At 40.3% G+C, this 19,666-nt stretch overlaps 1 protein-coding gene across 13 annotated transcripts in view; it reads right to left on the bottom strand.

Moving 5' to 3' along the window:
* Positions 1 to 19,666, bottom strand: part of ANKHD1 (ankyrin repeat and KH domain containing 1) — a 99,686-nt gene that overhangs the window by 53,022 nt on the left and 26,998 nt on the right. For all 13 annotated transcript variants that reach the window (XM_057377672.1, XM_057377659.1, XM_057377660.1 and 10 more), the window contains exons 3-10: positions 11,858 to 12,014; positions 10,902 to 11,049; positions 9,903 to 10,050; positions 8,609 to 8,842; positions 6,963 to 7,057; positions 4,323 to 4,560; positions 3,923 to 4,114; positions 2,354 to 2,463 (exon numbers count right to left, since the gene is read on the bottom strand). In XM_057377672.1, the coding sequence (XP_057233655.1) occupies positions 2,354 to 2,463; positions 3,923 to 4,114; positions 4,323 to 4,560; positions 6,963 to 7,057; positions 8,609 to 8,842; positions 9,903 to 10,050; positions 10,902 to 11,049; positions 11,858 to 12,014 (1,322 nt within the window). The remainder of the gene's footprint in view (positions 1 to 2,353; positions 2,464 to 3,922; positions 4,115 to 4,322; positions 4,561 to 6,962; positions 7,058 to 8,608; positions 8,843 to 9,902; positions 10,051 to 10,901; positions 11,050 to 11,857; positions 12,015 to 19,666) is intronic.

Raw genomic sequence — 19,666 nt, 5'->3', positions numbered from 1 at the left:
AATTCATATGTCAGAGTTTCAATCTCCAAAATCTTACTTACAAAGATCAGAAAATCTAAACTAGGTGTTCTGTCCCCACAGAGGTTGCAAGTAAGTAAAATTTATGTTTGATCCAGTGGCAGGAGCTCAAGCTGAGACCCTGGAAATCCCTACTCCTAAAGGGGATGGGGGAACTAGAACGTAACTAAGGCACAGATGGGATCACAGGCTGAAGGCTTCAGATGTGCCTCAGATTCAGTCATTCATACACTTGGCAAAAGCAAGCCGATTTCAAAATGCATACATTAACAAGAATAGGTGCAGGCCTGCCAGCTAGTTTTGCTACAGATTTTGACAGGCCAACTTTGTAAGGACATGGAAAAGTTCCCTTAAAGAAGGGCATCAGAAAAGCACAGCAGAATTGTTAACAAGCCAGACTTCAYGAACAATTAGCCACAAGAAGACAAACTCATTGAAGTACCATGGAGGATTGAGCAGCTCTCCAGCAGATGGATGAGCACTCTGACACTGCTCATTTCTAGTATGACTTGTCACTACAGAGTTTTAAGGAAAAATTAATGACAAACTGAAGGAAGTTCAGAATWTTCTTTTAATTCTCCTGGTTCTTACAAAACCATATTGCTTAATTAATCTAATAGAGCTCTCATGATCTTCACTGGTTCCTGAACTGAATTACATATTTGATATCCAGACCAGAGGATCAGTCTCTGAAAGGCACCAGTTCCCATTTTCACTTGACAGAACAAAAACCCATTTTGCATTAAGATGTGGTGGTGATCATTCCCAGCTCAGACAAGACTATATTGGRGACTAGAATCACTTCTCAAAAARCMATCACAGAATGGTMTRGRTTGGACAGAAMYTTCAGAGACCATCCCATYCAACATCCCTGCCATGGACCGGGGCACATTTCACYAGACCAGGCTGCTCCTGWTTCATTTYRCTRTTTAGGACATAACCAGTATTTTCTTCAAAATGAACTGCATTCCAGCAGAGTAAGATGTTGCATGTCCAGCTCCTCAGTGACCCTGAATTAAAGCTCAGGGATAATGAAARCTTCTGGAAAACAATGAAACATCAGTGAAAGCAATCCCAGGAAAGAGGGAAGCCGCAGGATGAAAAAGGAAGGAAAAAAAAAGCAATGGGAGACTGATTTTCTTTTGCTGTGTCTTAACACCAGCAGTAGAGTAAAATTAACTGGACAATTGTAGACAGACCAGCTAAATGTCTAAGTCCAGATCTTCATGAAATTCCTGACTTTCTGGGACAACTTGGTGGAATCATCTAAACTCATTTAAATGAAAATTGAAATCTAGAAGGGTCTCCTCCCATGGTACTCCCAAAGAAGCTTTTTCATACCCCTTCAGAGCCCTCCCTCAGCCCATGACAAAGATAACAAATCTATTCAAAACACCTCCCAACTTCGAATAAAACTAAGCAACGCAAGGGTTTGAACAGAAACTGCTTCAAACCAGAGGCACCTGCCATCAGTATTGCTACCATTCCAAAGGCATTTCCCAATTAACTTATAATCAGAATTCAAAACTGGCAGATTTACATGGTGAGTCTTCCTTTCAAAGCAATTTTTCTTTCCTTCCTTACTCTGTTTACCTTGCCTGTTCCACATTTTCATTGGCATAACAAGAAAACGCAGTGAAATARAACTTTAGAAAGGACCAAGATTGTCCTCTGCAATACTGAGAAGTTGACACCGATGGCCACAAGCACTGCTCACTTTAGTGGTGTGAGAGGGGGAAAATGACAATTTCAAGAATTTCAGAATTCCAGAATATCCAACCAAAACCCCAACCCACTTCCCAAGAAAAATAAAACACATGAGCAGTGAGTGCCTATGGAAAAAAAAAAAAAAGAATACTCCTCCTAGGCAACCAAAATAACAAACTTTCCTGCTTGAGGCTCATTTGACATGAGGTTCCTAGACACCTTTGGAAGACTAAAGTATCAATTGTTTTTACTAATTAAAAGTCAAATGTTATATCCCTGTAGCTGGTGAAGAGGCAGTTTTGGGTCTCCCACCACATAATATGAAAGGCAATTACGCAAGCAACTTAGCTTACATTACAAAAAATAAACATGGAGAAAGCAGTATGTTAGACCCAAGAGTTAGAAGAAAGAAAAGAGATCAGATTATGCTGATCATTTAAAAGACATTGTTTTGTTTGGGCTTTTTGTGCAGTAGTTTGCAAAAGTTAAGAGGCTAACAATGTTCAGAGACCAACACTAACATAAAGAAGCAGTAGTTCCTAATACAAAAACATTTTCAATTCAGAGCAGATTACCTTAGAGTTTGGAACCAAAGCACTTTGCCCACAAGATGCAGCAGAAGCCTTACCAGATCAGCACCAGCCTGAAGCAACACATCTGCCACATCTGTGTGTCCATTTTCACAGGCRTAGGTCAAAGCTGTATCTCCCGTCGCTGTAGTGGCATGAACATTAGCTCCTACAAACACAATAGTTTTTTCATATTGGACATGTCCTTATCAAGTATTTCCCATCAGATAAACACAAAAAATCTCTGACAACAGCAATATCCTACTGACTAACAGCCTCCACAGTTCAATAGCAATGCTCTCATGGCAAAAATTGCTTTAACAGTAAAAATATTCCAAGCAGAGGAGGTAAGCCTAGGCTTGGAAAAAGCATGTCTGACAATCTAAGCAGTTAAACCTATATGCTTGTTTATTCCTACAGTCCCTCTAGAACAAGAAGCATTTTAGTTGTTACAACAAGTAAAAGGGAATCCAGACAGTTGTGTAGACTGTCCATCTGATCCAGAGCTGTATGCCAAGGGAAACCAGASAAAATGCACATTATTGAATTAGTATTAATACAACAAGACCATACACTTCTAYATATTTCCCTTCTTTCCAGCTCTTTAAAATAATTTGCTTTAAAACCATTTTGTTGAAATAATTTGTCTAGCTTCATATGCCCAAGCCCTGTGAAAACTATGCATGACTCTTGATATGTAACACATAATTATTAAAAAAAGAAATGCCAATGTGATTAGCCATTTTCTTATTTTTAAGGTGTGAGCTATAATTAGAGACTCCCTGATGGCAAAACAAGGCTCCTTAATCAACTTTCTACACTATCAGCAGTGAAGTGCAAGCAGTGAGCGTTCCAAGGGAGATGGTGACAGGTGTCACATGCCAGTGTCACTACACCAAGTGGCACAGTTGTTACTGTCCCTCGATGAGCAGGGAGCTTTACTTTCTAAAATTACAAATCCAGCCAATTTTACACTTATTCTTAGAAAAGAAAATACAAATAAATYACCTTCCACAACAAGGAAGATTTCCCAAATACAGTTCCTTTTTCTTTATTATTTTAAGCAGAACACTTYTGACTCTACCAACTTTAAAATGAGAGATGAACATTGAAGCAGCATTTTACCCCAAACTTCAGCAAAATTTAATTTTTACTACTGTACAACATAGCAGTAAGGCTCATTTAACACAGAAGTTCAGCAGATTCCAGAATCTGTCTTGCACACTACTTCCCAGCACACCATTCCTAAAGAACTGGTTGTTCAGGGAGACTGAATGCAGATAACCAGACTTARCCAAAGCTGAAGTAGCAAGCAAAACCAAGCATTATCTGTATTAAAATTCTGTCCKAGATGCAGAGAGCTGGAAACAATGCTCCTAATGAATGTGGATACTTTCYAGATACGGAACAGGATCCAGTGCTCCAGGAGGCACTTTACTCTGTTAACAGTACTATCCTCAGTAATTCTGAGGTGCAACATATGCTTTTTCCTACTTGCTAAGTTACCTGAGAATATTGTTTCTTGTAAAACCATTGCCACTATCAAAAGCCCAGGTATCTTCCGAATCATACAGAACACATCAAGTCTATGGTATCTGTGGGCTCAATCACTTGCTCTGAACACATACCTGCTGCCAGCAAGTATTTCACCAGTTCAAGATGACCCTCTTGAGCAGCTTCCATCAAAGGTGTTGAGCACCCAAGCTCTATATCAGCTCCTGCCTTGATAAGGAAGTCAGCAACTTCAGAAAAGCCTCCACAGCACGCCAGGGTAAGGGCTGTCTCCTGTGTTTCTTCCGTCTGTGCGTTTATATTTGCTCCTGGGAAACAAAACAGCCATCAGTGACCTGGGCAGACACTGGCTGGGAAGGTGAATGATCATCAGCCCCACAGCAGTCTGCATGTTCGTGCTCTGCTCTGTGTGTGCAGCAGTGAGCAGTGCCAGCCCCATACTACATCAGAGCAATCTGCACAGGACACCTGCTGGTCATGGATCACACTTTGTTCCTCCATCGCCACGGATCTCACCTTGTGCCAGCAGTAAGGCTACCATCTCTTCGTGGCCTTCCCGGGCAGCTTCCATCAGAGGTGTGTAACCTTCATCATTAACCTCCTCCAGGTTGGCTCCCCGTTCGATCAGAAGCGCTGCCAACTCCACGTGCCCGCCACAAGCAGCCAGAGTGAGAGGGGATTCAAAGGAATCCGCAGGCATGTTCACTTGAGCACCGCTGTCCAACAGCAAGCGTGCCACCTCCACGTGGCCATCCTGCAAACAAAGGGCAAGCCAGGAGTCAGAAACAACTGAAGTCAATTGATGTTGTAGTTGCAACCACTATCATACTAGGTCTAMAAAATGATCCTACAAAGACACAGCCTTTTTACTTATGATGGTTTAGTTATGACAGTTATGGTAATACCTGGATCTAATCAACTTTTAGGTTTCCACYTATATCTAAGTCAGGTTTAAATGCATGAGGAAAAAAGAGCTARATACATATTGGTGTTTTTATTTCCYGAGGAAAAAGGAGTTATGGCATAAGACTTTCGTAAATATCTTGCACAATCTTTGGGACACAACAATACCAGAGATAGCAAATGAATGCCGTAAGTAAAAAACCCAATCCATGACTAAACCTCAAAACAAGCATCAGAGAAAAAAGATTTTCTTATTCTTTATAGTAACAGTTGATTCATGACTTCTACCAACAGCAAAATAAAAAGCCCCCAGTTGGCAACTTCTAGACCTTGGGAAAGATACTTGCAGAGAAGCTGAAGTGGGTTACAATAAGGCAGGTAACAGGAGGAAAGAAGACTTGGAAAAACACTTAAAGGTGACTGAAAAGTACCTTGGGGTAAAGCCAAAGAGTAAGAGAAATAGGATTGCCAGAGCAGTCTGAGTCTTTACCAATCAAAGCACACAGATATATCTGTCAGCTTCTCAAGAAAGTATTGTTAAACTTCTCAGCTACTTGAAATAAACCAAGTACCTAAAATCCACATTTCACCTAAGGTGTAGCTCGTAGAAAGCCACAACATCAACAAAAGGGTTTGAAAGCTTAAGCTGACCATGAAGCAAGTCATACATAACCTGAGATGGACAGCAATCCGGGGTGTACATTGAACACAGGCTGTTGTTCTCAGAGAGGCTGGCTAAAAGCCAAGAGYTGCATCATCAAAGGCACTGTGTGCACTGTCCTGACCAAAACACACTCTAAGACACTTACAACAGGATTGGTGATCAGAGACCAGACATCTCAGCAACCTGTACCTGCTGCATTCCTTAGATGGAAAGAGATGAAGACTGGGAACAGTCACAACAATTTGGTGGAACAGCTCCCTTGTGCAAGGGTGAAGCCAAATGATAATAAGGAACAAATTCCTTGTTATGGAGTGGGGAATTCAAAGGCTCATCTTCCTTTCTGTTGCTTTCAATAGTCAATATACACCCCAAAACATTGGAACACCTAGTCTGAAACACCTAAGAGCTAAAAACACACAGGCAAACCTCACAACTCTCTCCCCCAAGCGAGGCGCTTCACAGCCTCCAAGTCAAACCAGTCCTCGGATTGTTTCACCAGAAAATGAACAAAAAAGCAAACAAAAACCCCAGCCTAAACAGAACAGTGGGCTGATTGACCTTTAGTCTGCAGTCACACTGCAATCTCCTTTAGGTGACAGTATACACTCACTGTCCTCCTGAATTCCTTATTGGCACCAGGCTCTCCTACAGGGAAGACTATTCAAGGATATTATTACAGCTCACTGTCAGAAGGCTTGGACACAGCTTGCCACATTACAACCTGACCTTGGTCTCTTGCATCATCCCCTCACAACTGCACTGAAAGAACACTTGATCCTCCAGCTCTCAGCAGACTGGAGGAACGCTGAAGCCTATCTTCTAAGGATTACASGCTACTGGGAGAAAATTCAGTTTCCCCTCTGTGTTTCCTATGGAAACAAGGTCCCTGTTCTCTCTTCAAAGAAGTTCCCCAGCTTGAAGAAGAGAGAAAGGATCACCCAGAGTCTAGAGAGAAATGGTTGCAGATATGCTTTGACACAATAGCTCACTCTTTATTAATGACGCTCTTGGATAAGGAAGATTTTCATCAATGGCTCCTTTGAAATTATGCAGACAGTTGCTAGAGAACTAAGGACTATATTATTTTTCAAAATAAAATGGTAGGTCAAAAGAAAAACCACACAACCCTATTTACAGAAACTTAGAAGAAAGCAAGTCACTCTCCATGCAAAACACTTCCTGCAGCCATGAACAGACAATTGTAATGCATAGATCATCCAGTTCAGTGCACTTCTGGAAGGCTCATTCCACAATACWCTGAGRGACCTCATTTATAAAAACAAAGGYRGAAAACACACTKAAAAAAACCCCAAAAMCTAAACCCAAAYCAGCGACTTAAACTACTCCACTGCACTATAGGTTAGTCACTTCTACCCTTCACACAGGGAGCATTGAAAACAACGCATCTCTCCCAAAACTTAGAGTATTTTTTCTGTGTAAGCAGTTAGACTGAGAAGCTGGTGGGAGCTACAGTAAACACTTTCTTAGAATAATAACACACATGTTCACTTGCAGCCCCCAAACAGCTTGTTTGTACCCAAGGCTCACTGGATTTTATCACCTCCTGCAGTACAAACAAAGGTATTTACCATGCAGGCCTCCATCAGCGCTGTGTGCATCTCGTCTGTTTTATGTTCTTGATCAGCTCCAGCTTCAAGCAAAAAACGAACCATATCTAAATGGCCTTCAAATGAAACAGATCAAAATGAATTAGCATTCCACACCATCAACTTTTAATAGTACAGACAATACACGAAATCATACAGATTTTCATAGTTTGCTATTACAATCTTTACAAGTTATAAYTGACAAACCCTATTTTAAAGTACTCTTTAAAAAAATGCCAATGCAAACAAGGCAGCAACCTTCAGACAGCCTTTCCCAAAGATACTGGTCAGCCATGAGATGAAGACAGACCTGCTCAATTCAAGTTTACACAAGAATCTTTCCTTGTGACCTCAAGCTACAAGACTGTGCTTATTCCCTCCTGAACAGTGTAGTGACAGATCATTTAAGAGTTTCAAGGCAGCACACAACTGGGAGGRTTATCTTTTAGGGATGGGTCCATGCAGATCTGAACCTAAAGTTAAGCTTTTTAATAACACAGACATATTTCTGAGAACTAAGATACATGCATTATATCATATTATCTGACACTATTTTTAAAAGCTTCTACTGAGCTTTACCAAAACTTGATTTCAACTCTATTGCAGTTTGTCACTTTAGAATTTGCCCCTTCAAATTTTTAGCCTCTTGATGAGCATTTGCCTCCAAGGCAAGACTTAGTCTTACATAAACTGACAGGAAAACAATCAACCATCTTGTCAAAGATAATACAGGACATCTCCAGTCAATCAAGGCCTGGGACTCAATTTAAGTTTTAGGTTGCAAGAAACAAGAATGACCCTCCAACATRTTCAGGGGTACTATTACTGGAATTTCTCTGTAAGGAGCTACCATATGCTGCAGGAATTTCATGACAAATCCAGATGCAAGTCTTCARATAGGTTATACATAGYATKTATGTATCCTCCAATCCTAACCACAGRGGCAAGTGCCTCAAGTTACTATGACAATAATCCACATCCTTAGTTTCTATTTGAAGAAAAACCATTGCTGGAAAACAAACCTTTGGAGCACAGTGGAGTACCACTGCACTGTTACTTTACATAGAAGCTTTAAATAGCAAAAGAAATTAAGTCAAAAGTCCCTAGAAATTCATAATACTAAGGAACTCATACACATTATCCCAAATTACACTGAAGGAGAAGAATCCASTAATAATGGAGGCATTGTCATCCCACCAGGTATTCTAGAAACACACATTCCAACTTTGCATTTTCTGAAAAACTAACAGAGATGTTTTGAGAATTCACAGTTTGTGAGGGAACTGGGAATTAAATTGGGAATGTGGAAGTGGGGGAAGGAGAGAATGGTGGCGTGTCAAAGCACAAGTTTGGACATAGCCAGTTACAAGTCTTCATCTGCAATATGTCAAATCCGCCACATCTGGACACAAACAGACTTAATACTACTATAACACAGATGAGCATTTCCTGACATTGAGTTTATAACCAAAATCCAGTTTTACAAAATTCTTAGGAAAGTATTCAAAGTACTGSTGAAAGTTTCAGTCAGATAAATCTTAGCAAATCTAAATAAAAAAAACCCAAATACTTAAAAAAACATTTTAAAAAACTGTTGTTTAAATACAAAACAAGGCAAGAGACAATACCTTTATAGCATGCGAGTGTAAGTGCACTTTCTTTGAACTCGTTGGAGTGAGTGTTGATTCCTGCACCATATTCCAGCAATACTCTTGCAACCTCGACATGCCCTGCACTGGCTGCTTCCATCAGGGGGGTATGTCCATTCTCATTGTGGTCTTCTATGTTAGCACCAGCTTTCAGTAGCACCTTCACTACATCCACAAAGCCCCCGGCACAGGCGTACGTGAGAGCTGTGTTCCCTGCAGAGGAGAGTGTGCATGAGAGCCCTTTCCATCACCCACTCCTAACACGGGGAAGGAGATCAGTGTTAACAGCTCAGAACAAAACCAGGTACATCACCAGCATCAGCCTTTCACCTCACAGCAACATTACTCCAACTAATCCTTCCAGGCAGGGTATAAAATCCCAACATAACTATAACATGTAGGTATTAATGCTGAGCCAGTATTACAAATCAGGATTTTTATAGTTTGAATATAATGTTTCCTACTTCAGCATACAAAAATAGATCAAATAAACACATGGAAAAAGATCAATGGTCATTTTTACTGTACAGTTTGGGAGGGTTGKTTTTTTTGGTTTTGTCTTTATTTTTTTTTTTGTCTAAGACCATACCCTGTAATTCCTTGAAAAACTTCTACTGGCTGGCTGAGAATAAATTTATAATTTGAAACTCTGGTATTGCAAGTGACAGACACTCACATATGGCTCATTTTTAAATGCTGCAGTCAATTTTAAGGTAAGTTTGCTTAACATGGCTAAACAGCAAGATAAGAGTATCTCATGGTTCAGACTTACAATTTGTTTGAGAATTTGAACAAAGTCTAAATTCTATCCTAATAAACAGAAACCAACTGCAGGCTAATGCTCTCAACAAGGACAGTTAAGCTGTGGTCAAGAACCAGCAAAACAAAGGAACATTCAATGCACTCAAAATTTTAAATCCTCTTTGATAGGAAGAAACAGAAATAACTGGTCTTGATGTGACCCATGGTCATCTTACTSGGTACTTTTGGATTATACAAATAAGAAAAGATAAACTTCATGTATTTTTCTTGTAATCTAACATCAGAGTGGTTTTCACAGGAACAGCGCTTTCCATTAGAATTTATATTAAAACCCATCTTTAATAATGACCAGTTAAGATTCCAAATACATCTGCTACAGATCTGGTCTATTCCTAACAGTTCCTGTCACATTTTCTGTTGAATGAAAGTGTTAGACAAAAACACAGATGTTCAGAAGAGCTGTGTGCCTTATGTGCCAGCCTTACTAACTGTGCTCCTGCTCCCCAGTTACCTGTGGAGGACTGTGCATTGACATCTGCACAATGGACAAGGAGGAGTTTAACAATATCCACGTAGCCTCCGCTGGCAGCTGCCATCAAGGGAGTGATGTCACCTTTATTCCCTCGATCTTCAACGTTCGCGTGCATGGCTAGCAGCACCTAGGGGGACATTTCCCAGTTACAGCGAATAAATTGTAACATCAACCTTTTGKTTTTAGTTCAGTGGGGTTTGTGAGACTGATTCCCCACCCCATCACAGTCCTGCCCCRGCATGAAGCCCACTGCCACCCTCAGGACCATTTACAGTTACTGCCTGCATTGGGCTCTTCTGCAGGAAATCTGGATTCCTACATTTGTTCATATSTGTTCCAGTGAAATGCTAACATTTTCAAAAGTCACAGGGTAACTCACTGACCAGAAATACAGRACAGAAACTGTCACCTGCAATAATGACCAGGGCACCCACAGGTCAAGCTCACAGGTGAGCTCTCACCCTGTCCTCTGTTTKGGCACCAAAATATGAAGTTGGGCATTTCCAAGAACTACCACCTAAACATCTCAAAGCAGCTGCCCTTAGATACAGAAGCATTATAGCTCAAAATGAACAGAAATTAATGCACGTTTGTTACAAATGTGATCTTAAAAAGGATTGTGTGATTGAGACATGAGTTTTTAGAAGCCAACCAATTGTAATATTTGGGTTTGCTGCTATTTTAGACCCTCAGGCTTGGTAGAACAGTTGGACTGCATCTAGAACAATGCCAGAAAAGTAGATACATCACAAAACACAGGATTTCTTAGACAAGTCCCTTCAACCTACAGGCATATATGACTGCATTTTCCATTGAAGAAATCCAAGCARTAACTGGAAACCCACAATAAGCTGTATTCACTGATATTCTGTTGAAATAATGAATTATAATAACCCTAATAGCTAAAATGTTTACCGATCAAAGAAGCCCCTCAGACAATGTTTCACAAATGTTTAGTTCTAACTGTACTTTACTTACTTGTGCCAATTCATAATATCCTGCTGAACAGGCCAAGCAAAGGAGACTCTCCCCTTCTTCAGTATGYTCATTTACGCTTCGTCCTTCATCCAGCAGCTTCCGGACAGCATTTACATCCCCRTCGGAGCATGCTTCTGCCAAACTGCGACTGCAAAATCAGTTACCACACAGTGAGCTCAAAATATATCTGCAATAGGTGGGCACATTTCCTAGGCAAGGAGGAAGCCTTTAAGAAAAGACTCTTGACTTCAATGCTAAGCATTACTTGAAAATACACCTTCCAGATATATATTTTTTTAAATGTATATATATACGCACACACATTATTTCCACAGGTGAAATAGAGATAGGCATTTTCCTTATTGTCAGAATTAGCTTGTTCTCATCAGTTGCTAACTCATAATATGCTCTCAATACAGACCAGATGCAGATAGGAGTGCTCAATGCTGGTTTTCATGGTGTTTGCAAGACAGGAGTAAACCTTACTAATTCTATTCCCAGTTCTGGGAATGCCAAGACACACAGAGGCTGTGATCATGACAAACTGCTGACTGTAGGTGCCAAGACAAATTCCTAACACAGACAATGTTAAAAAGTCAGTAGCCAAGTGGTCACAGAGACCACTAAWATGAATACTGCAACCAGACAAACATCTGTAACTGAGAGCAATCACCTWCTCTTCTACAGCTAAGAACTTAAACTTTCTTGAACTAGAAATCAACTGTCTGATATACAGAAAGAACATCAGGTTACGGAGTAACATTTTTTTGTACTTTCTTACCCTGTGAAGCCAATAACCTGAGGGGCCAGTAGCTACACCTTCAGRTGCAACACCTTTGCTTCTGCTAGTAGTAGAACAGCTCTACTACCAAGCGCTAACCACAAAATTAACTGAATGTGATATAAAATTCCATTCTAGAGCTGGGGAACTGGGGGTGGGGGCGCTCAGTACATACTTGTCCACTTGTCCTGTGTTGTGATTGTTCTCGGCTCTCATCCGTGTCAGCGCAGCGGCCGCCTCGTCCAGCGCGCAGCTGACGGACGACGTCAGTCTCCGGAGAACCTCGGGATCTGCGAAGGCTTTGCCATCGGCAGTGGACAATTTACCAATTCCTTCAGTGCATGTTCGTTCATCAGTCAGGTTAGTAGGAAAGTCACACAAAAGAAATGCAAAGACACTATTTTAGAGTTCAGCCACATGCACTATTAGTTAAAAATCGTTTGCAAACATGCCAGAAAATTAGCCACTTAAAACTAAACTATCTGCTAACATTTATCCAAGATCTGAATATTTGATTAACTATAACATAGCAGTAAAAATCCCATGTCTTGAAACTGGCAGCTTTGATACTTGTCCTAAAGTGTCGACTCATATCATTGAAGAATTTTTTTAAAACCCAAAAAAAACATCATATTGGGAGAATTCGGACACTGAAGCCCAAAACCAGAAGTTTGGGAAACAAGCTTGGTGTAATATTTTCTGAATGTGAAGAATTTTTCAACTTGAAACACTTATTACCCCTTTCCCACCCAAAACAAAGCAGACTGAGCTCTAATGTATCTTTTTTTTAGGAGAAGGAAAAAACTTTAAAGGTTATTAAATTCCCAGCAATTTACCACTCTAAACTGCCCAGCTCTAGCTACAGGCACAAAAGTTACGAAATGAAATTTCAAATATTTTAAGTTTACTTGAAATCAGTGGCTCTCCTTCACAGACATAACACAGTAGAAATGCTTAAGATTCAAGGAACTTGCTTAACAATTTGTCTTTTTGTAACGTTTCTTTGCTCAAGTTTTACTACACACAGGTTTTGCTCCTTACAGYTCAGCACAGCCTATTTAACATGTGCAGTCACTGCAGTGTGGCAGGGCTTGTGTACATGTATCTTCATGCACAAATGCGCAAATAGTACAAACACTTCCCTGCAATCCACAAAAAAACCCAAATATAAATCCATTTCATGTGCTACAAAAAGCAAATGGCTACTGGTTTATAGATCAGCRACCTTCATCAGTCATGAATCACTAACTTTTCAATTCCTTAGCTGTTAAAAAGAGTCAGATTAGATACAAACCTCTGGAAATAAGGTACCTTATCCGTCAGAAGATTTGCTATTTGGTACATGCATATCTCTGTAGGTTTGATTTACACCACATTTTCCACAACTCAGCTTGTAATTATTACAAAATWAATACCAAAATCATATTTTTGGTTTGAACATTGTCTTCAGACAACATAATTCTCTAGTTTGAGAGCATCCAACTTGCTTCTCAATAATGTAAGAATGAATACTTACCACATGTGTCCACCCTAAACCTCTTTATGCCAGCACACACCAGGCATGCTGTGTGATGTTACCCTGAATGGGTGGTGCAGTGCTCCAGTGCTGCCTGACAGCACTGAACATGGTGCTGCTGGAAGTGATGGAGACCCCTTCCCCTGCCATTGAGACAGACACCTCTCCTGGGGTGTCAGACATTGAGACAGACACCTCCCCTCCTTAGCTTACAAGGAGCAGCAGTTTACTTGGCCGATGGAAAYGAGCAATGAAGGCTCAATGAGTTGCTTAAGAGAGGAACGCACCTTCCTGGCTCCAACATCCTATGTCTGGATCCCTTCAGCATTGTCAAGGTGTCACTGAAGGGGCTATGAAAACCAATTAATAACTAATTACTCACTCAGCAATGAAGTCAGAAATCACAGCTTGATCTGTCTGGGGTTGGAAGCCTGGCTAGTCCAGAGCAATCTGAGCACAGAAATGAGAGGCCATGGACACTTTGAAGAGGCCACTGGTTACAAGCCCCCTTCTACCTCCAAACTGTAGAGGCCATCACCCTTGCAGCCATCACTGTTAAATACAGCAAGATTATAAACAAGCCTCAAAAGCTCAGCCTCATGTATTAGCAAAAACTGAATTTGCTGGTGGTGTACAGGGGTTGGAAGTCCTATCATCTCTGCAACTGGAGCGGGTGGGACAGTCAGTGCAAAACTGGGTCAGGACAGCAATTTAGTACCAAACACACCAAGAGAGTGATAGCTTTTACACAGCTCTGCCTCCTCAGGATGGCTCACAGAGAAACTGCTGAGATGTTTACACTAGCTATTTCTGGTGGCACTGCTGGCTTACRCTGCCTTGCAGTGTACATAAAGCACTGCTGAAGGAAAGACAAAGAATTAAGTCTTCACAACTCAGCACTGAGGCCTCACCTGGAACTGCTGCAACCAAAGCTGAACACTGTGGTAAACAACCTGGAAAAGTACTCGAGAGAAATCCACRGGGCCCCAAGCAAAGGCTAAAAAATGTGTAGATTTAGCTTACAAGGAGCAACACAACTGCAGTTTCCCTCCACCTTAAAATGGTCTTGAAGGAGCCGTTAACAGCTCTATTGTTGGCAAAAGGAGTGAAAAATATGAAGTACAGCCAAATGAAACCAACCCAAAAAACTACCAAAACACCACCACCAAAAYCCCACACAACCCAGAAGCCAAAGTGACCTGGCCAGATGCAACTACACCGGATATCTSCATCATTTCAAGGCAGTAGATCAGACAGCTTGCCTGCATAAGCAGAACCTACACTTGACACTCTCTCTGTTTTAAAGTTTGTTGTGGCATTCATACCTGGGATTTCTGAAGGCATATCTCCTGTGCCTGGTAAAGATAAATGAACTCGACCCACTAAGGAGCTCCTATTCCTATTCCTATTCCTATTCCTATTCCTATTCCTATTCCTATTCCTATTCCTATTCCTATTCCTATTCCTATTCCTATTCCTATTCCTATTCCATTTCATGAATTATAACTGGTAGTCTCCTGGAGGACTCACCAGCCACAGCACTGGCTCTCCCTTCTGGACAGTCAAACACACTTACAGCTCACTCTAGTTTCCCACTTTGTTCCAAAAAAACAAGCTATAACCACACCAAGGCCTTTCAGAGGGTAAGTGGAAGATGCCTTTTATTTACCTCACCAGCTAGTGCTCAACCCAGGTGCCATCCCCAGCCCTTACATCCATACTTTAATATTGCACATGCCAAAGCTAATCAACAGCCACGGGAGACATCAGAGCTGACATTTGTTTGGCTGGCTGGAGTAAAAAGGAGACAGATTACAAGAATTACCATGGCAGACACCCATTCACTCGCTCCCCTTTTGCACATTATATGTCCACAATTCACTATATAGTAACAATTTGAAGTTTTTATTTTGCTGTGATTTAGGATGACTATGCCARAATCTCAATGCTGTAATGCTCATGTATCTTTTAATCTCTAATTTATTTAATTTTCTGTCCAAACCACTTGCACTTGTGTCACTCTCATACACACAGGGACTGCAGCAGTCTGATTTATGTGCAGCATCCAGGCCAAAATTCYTGCCTCCTCCCATCCAACAAATACTGAAAGCATCCTCAGGAACATTCTACACACCCTTGTACCAGAGTGATCACAATTTCTCACATTATTACAGTTTCTCTATTATGTTACTGATCTGACACTACCTGAACCGAACTCAGTGTCTGACATTCTGTACTTCCTGGAATATTACACAAGCCTCTATAGAGGCCATCCTTTCCATCTTTTCACAGACTGAGCACTGTTGCAGGTAAAGTCTGAAAAGAGAATATGGGACCCACTGTTTTTTACTGAAAACAGTCTACAGTCATTAATCTTATTGAGATGGTGATGTTCCTAATGCAAAATTACAGCTTACCACTAAAAATTTTGGAGAGCATGTTCTTAAGCAAGCCAAAATGAAGTGCCTTCCTTCATCCAATGTGAGCTCCCATGCAAAGACAAAAAGGGGAATTCGAAAACAGCTTCAACAGAATTACTGTAAACCCTGTGCCTTCTACCAACCTAASAGCAGTGGCCTTAAAGTCCCTGTTTAAGGACATTCCTGAACAATAGACAACTGGAAGAACAGAGAGTGGAGAGACTATCACCTGTACTGTGATTTGCCTACTTTTCTGTCTGCAGGGAAAAGCAGGGCCACTGCAGGACCTGTGGAGCCAGACACATCTTCACATCTTCTGTGCTGGGGCAGTGTTTCATCCAACACTTGCTGCTGGAGCCACGTGCCAGCTGCTCACAAACCTTGGCAGGAACAAGGCTAACAGCACTATCCAACAATGGAAGAGGGAGATGACTGAACTCAGGGCCAGATAATGCCAGATSTTCCTTCCACACCTTAATGCCATATTAGTGAACTATTTAAATTAGTCTGAAGTTGATTATAGAGGTGTATTAGAACAAGGAGYTCACCTTTCAAGGGAAAAGCTTGCTCATCAGATATACATCTACACTCCAATAACCAACACTCCAATTTCCTTGTTGACTTTCAGACTCATCATGGTATTCCCACCTTGTAACTACCAAGGTTAGAGTGTTAGGATAACCTGAAATAAGCTGGTAACTTTTCAGTGTGATCTGAGTTTAACAAACCAAAGATACAGATATCACCTCAGAAAAAATGGAACATCAACAGATTTGTGCCTTTGGAAAACAGTTCCCGAAAAGGGCATAGCTGGTGTCAACATATACTTTGAATATCAAAGGAGACAGCTCCAAAAAGATCAACATATCCAAAAGCAAGAGATAATGCCCAATAATCCTCACAAAAAACCTGCAAATTCAGTGGTGATTATGTGCTTTCCCTGTCAGTTTCAGCACACWGCATGTTCTAACACACATTGGAGGACATTTACTTGTAACATGTTCAATTTATGCTCTCACGTTCACCACGAAGTCTAATTCAACTTCAGTTCATACAGGATCACCTACTGGTTTTTAAGGGCTTACACACCCCAAAGACAGGTTGTAATGAAARTGTGGACAGGTTTAAAAGACCAAAAGAAGAACAAAATGAGAATCATGGCCCAGAAAGGTGTCTCTTACCTTTTTAACAGTATGTCAGGAAWCTGCTCGTATCAGCTTGGTGTACAAGTACCACCTCAAACAAGGTGAAGAGGCCTCAAGGAAGGAGAGGGGGGGACTTTGTTTTGGGTTCTTGACTGGACTCTCATTCAGAGGAATTGAAAAGTTCTAGACTGTCCAAAGCAACTGCAACAGCCTTGTGCCAATAAGCAGTAACCCTACCAGMACAGTGTTACCTCATCACATCACACAGCTGCTACAAGACAAAAAGGCAACAAGCAGAACTGAACACACGTTGTTCTGTAAGGTGTCCAGTGGCTAATTGTCCATGTAACTAACAAAATGATTGCACTTGGCTCCTCTCTGATGATGTTTAWATATTTTCCCAAACATGAGTTTCATATTACATCAGTTTCAGAGCCAGTAAACCAAAGCATGGCATCCTCTGTTTGCTTGCAAAGAGCAACCCAAAGCCAAATGAACCAAAAGGAACCCTCATTTGCAAACTTCACTGCATTAAGATACCTAATTTGCAGCATCAGAATGATGGACATATATATATTTACAATTTTTGAATATATTTAAAATATTTACATGTAGCATATTGTATGCTAACTGCTCAGACTAAAGTCTTCAAGGCAAAAGCCCCATATTGAGTGGTGCTCTTATGGTAAAGAAATTAGAAAATACTAAGAATTCATTCTATTGTCCTCMTCTTCTAAAATTCATATTCTTTTAAAAACTTTTAGATGAAGTGTTGTTAAAAAATCTAATTCACACTAAGATAAAGAACATTAGATTTACAAGGAAAGTCTACTTGTAGTATAAGGAAAATAACTGTTTTAAGTGAGAATATAACCTGACCAATGTAATTTGGGATTTTTAGGTAAGCATTTYATTTTGGAGAAAAGCATTAACCAGAATGTTTCTCCTCCATTTCTCAATGGGGCATTTCAACACTACTATTCCCAGGCAGGGAACAGTARAGATTTGATACAGTAGGGATTATTTTAGCTTTGTTTTCTAAAACACTAAAAAAACTACATTGAGGCTTTCAGTCTTTCCAAGACAAGCACACGCCTTTGGAACCATTACCACTGAAAATCACAGTTATGATCTGATCTCCAGTGCAAAGCAAACTCACTGTACCTCCACCAGCCCTGGTGTATCTGCACTTCATTATGAGGACATAACCTTTTATACACATGTGATACAAATTTTCACTATAAAATTATTTACCCAACTTATCAAGTGCATGGCACAACCAGAACTCACTGGCTGCAATTTTTATTTTTCTTCTTCTCAATTAGTATTTGGACATACTAAGTAAAACTCATTTAGCATGACATTAAGAGCTACAGCTTGAGKGTTTTTWAAATTTTATTAATTAGTATTTTACAATATTACATGTGTCACCAYCACAGTTCCCCACAGACTTCAAGAGCAGCCGAACTGTCAATTGACACAAATYATATTCCTGACAGCAAACTGTAACACTCAAAAGTGACATTTTCAGTGCAATCTGAAAAATCACAKTCAGATCATCTGGTAGGCATTTTCTGGCAAAAGCAGAAATTWATTCTCCTGGACCATATTTCATGGTCTTAATCTCAGACTATCCTTTCTTCACAAGTCCACACTCTTAAACATAATAGGAAATCATTCACAATATCCACCAGCAATATTCACAAGTGAAAGGGGATGCCTGAAAATACTTGAAAGTTCATCACAATATGCACACACCTTTGATGAAAACTTCCCCTAATTCCAGCTTCCAATTTTCACTTACTTGACATTACAAACTCTTAATATTACAGTTGCATTTACATCTATTTCCATGCACTTGTCAGAACAGGAGCCAGCAATCTCCATCACATTCTCTCCACTTTCCAGCATGGCAGCTGTAGCAGCGAGATTTTCCTTTTCCAGAATCAAAAGCCAGGAAGTACTTCTCCAGCTACAATTACTTCTTGCTGTTATTTCAGTAACATTTTGATGGCAAGGGTTCCTTTCTGAGATCATCTCCTYTTACATTAGTGTGCTTATCTCAAAATCTGAAAACTAATTTTAAATTCCACACAAACTCAAATCCTTGATTAACTAGTCAATATACATTAACATTTCTTTTGAGAAATTAGATTCATTAGGTTTCAATTTAGAAATTCAGATTTTGATTTAGTCTCACGTCACTTCAATAAGGGTTACCTAGTCAGGGAATTCACTACCTCAGCCACCAACTTCCACTTCTAGTAAAGCCTGGAAGCAAATTCAGCACTGAAAACCAGCTCTACATAGACTTACAGATGTTTCTAGCAAAATCCTAATCTTCCCAAGTTGTCTGCAATTTCATCTAATTCATCTCCACCAACCCAACCCATCCCATTTCTTTGTTTTCAGAATGCAAAGAAAAATACAGGTCTCTGACAGACATGGAATGCCACACATATTTTAGCTTAGAATACTGAAATAAAAGATTGATTTAAACCTCGAAGCAGAGATTTGTTACCACATGAGAGGTCAAATAGGAGAGAATACACCAGAAAAATTACCCACATAACTATCTCTTCAATACTCACCTGATTTAAAATCCTGACCATGCTAGACTTTGCTATGACAGAACTCTCAATTTTTCTGTCAGTTTGTGCTTTTCCAAGCTTTCATTAGGCATCCATTTTCTCCCATGCATGAACACTGAGTTACCTTTTCTAAAGCCAAAATAACATGACCTTTTCTGTACTAATCTAACATTTGGCCACTTCCAGAAGGATGACTGTGCTTCCTCTCCCCGTGTTTCCCCAGGCACTCCCAGCAACTCCAGTGCCCTCACACTGAAGGAAAGAAGGAGTTTTCTATCAGCACATCAAGATAAGCCTGACCAGTCTTTGGAG

Source organism: Malurus melanocephalus, unplaced genomic scaffold (assembly GCF_030028575.1).
Source record: "Malurus melanocephalus ecotype Western Australia unplaced genomic scaffold, MMel_1.1 scaffold_321, whole genome shotgun sequence".
Taxonomy (NCBI): Eukaryota; Metazoa; Chordata; class Aves; order Passeriformes; family Maluridae; genus Malurus; species Malurus melanocephalus.
The sequence above is the reverse complement of the archived record's forward strand: the minus strand, read 5'-3'. Positions and strand labels throughout refer to the sequence as shown.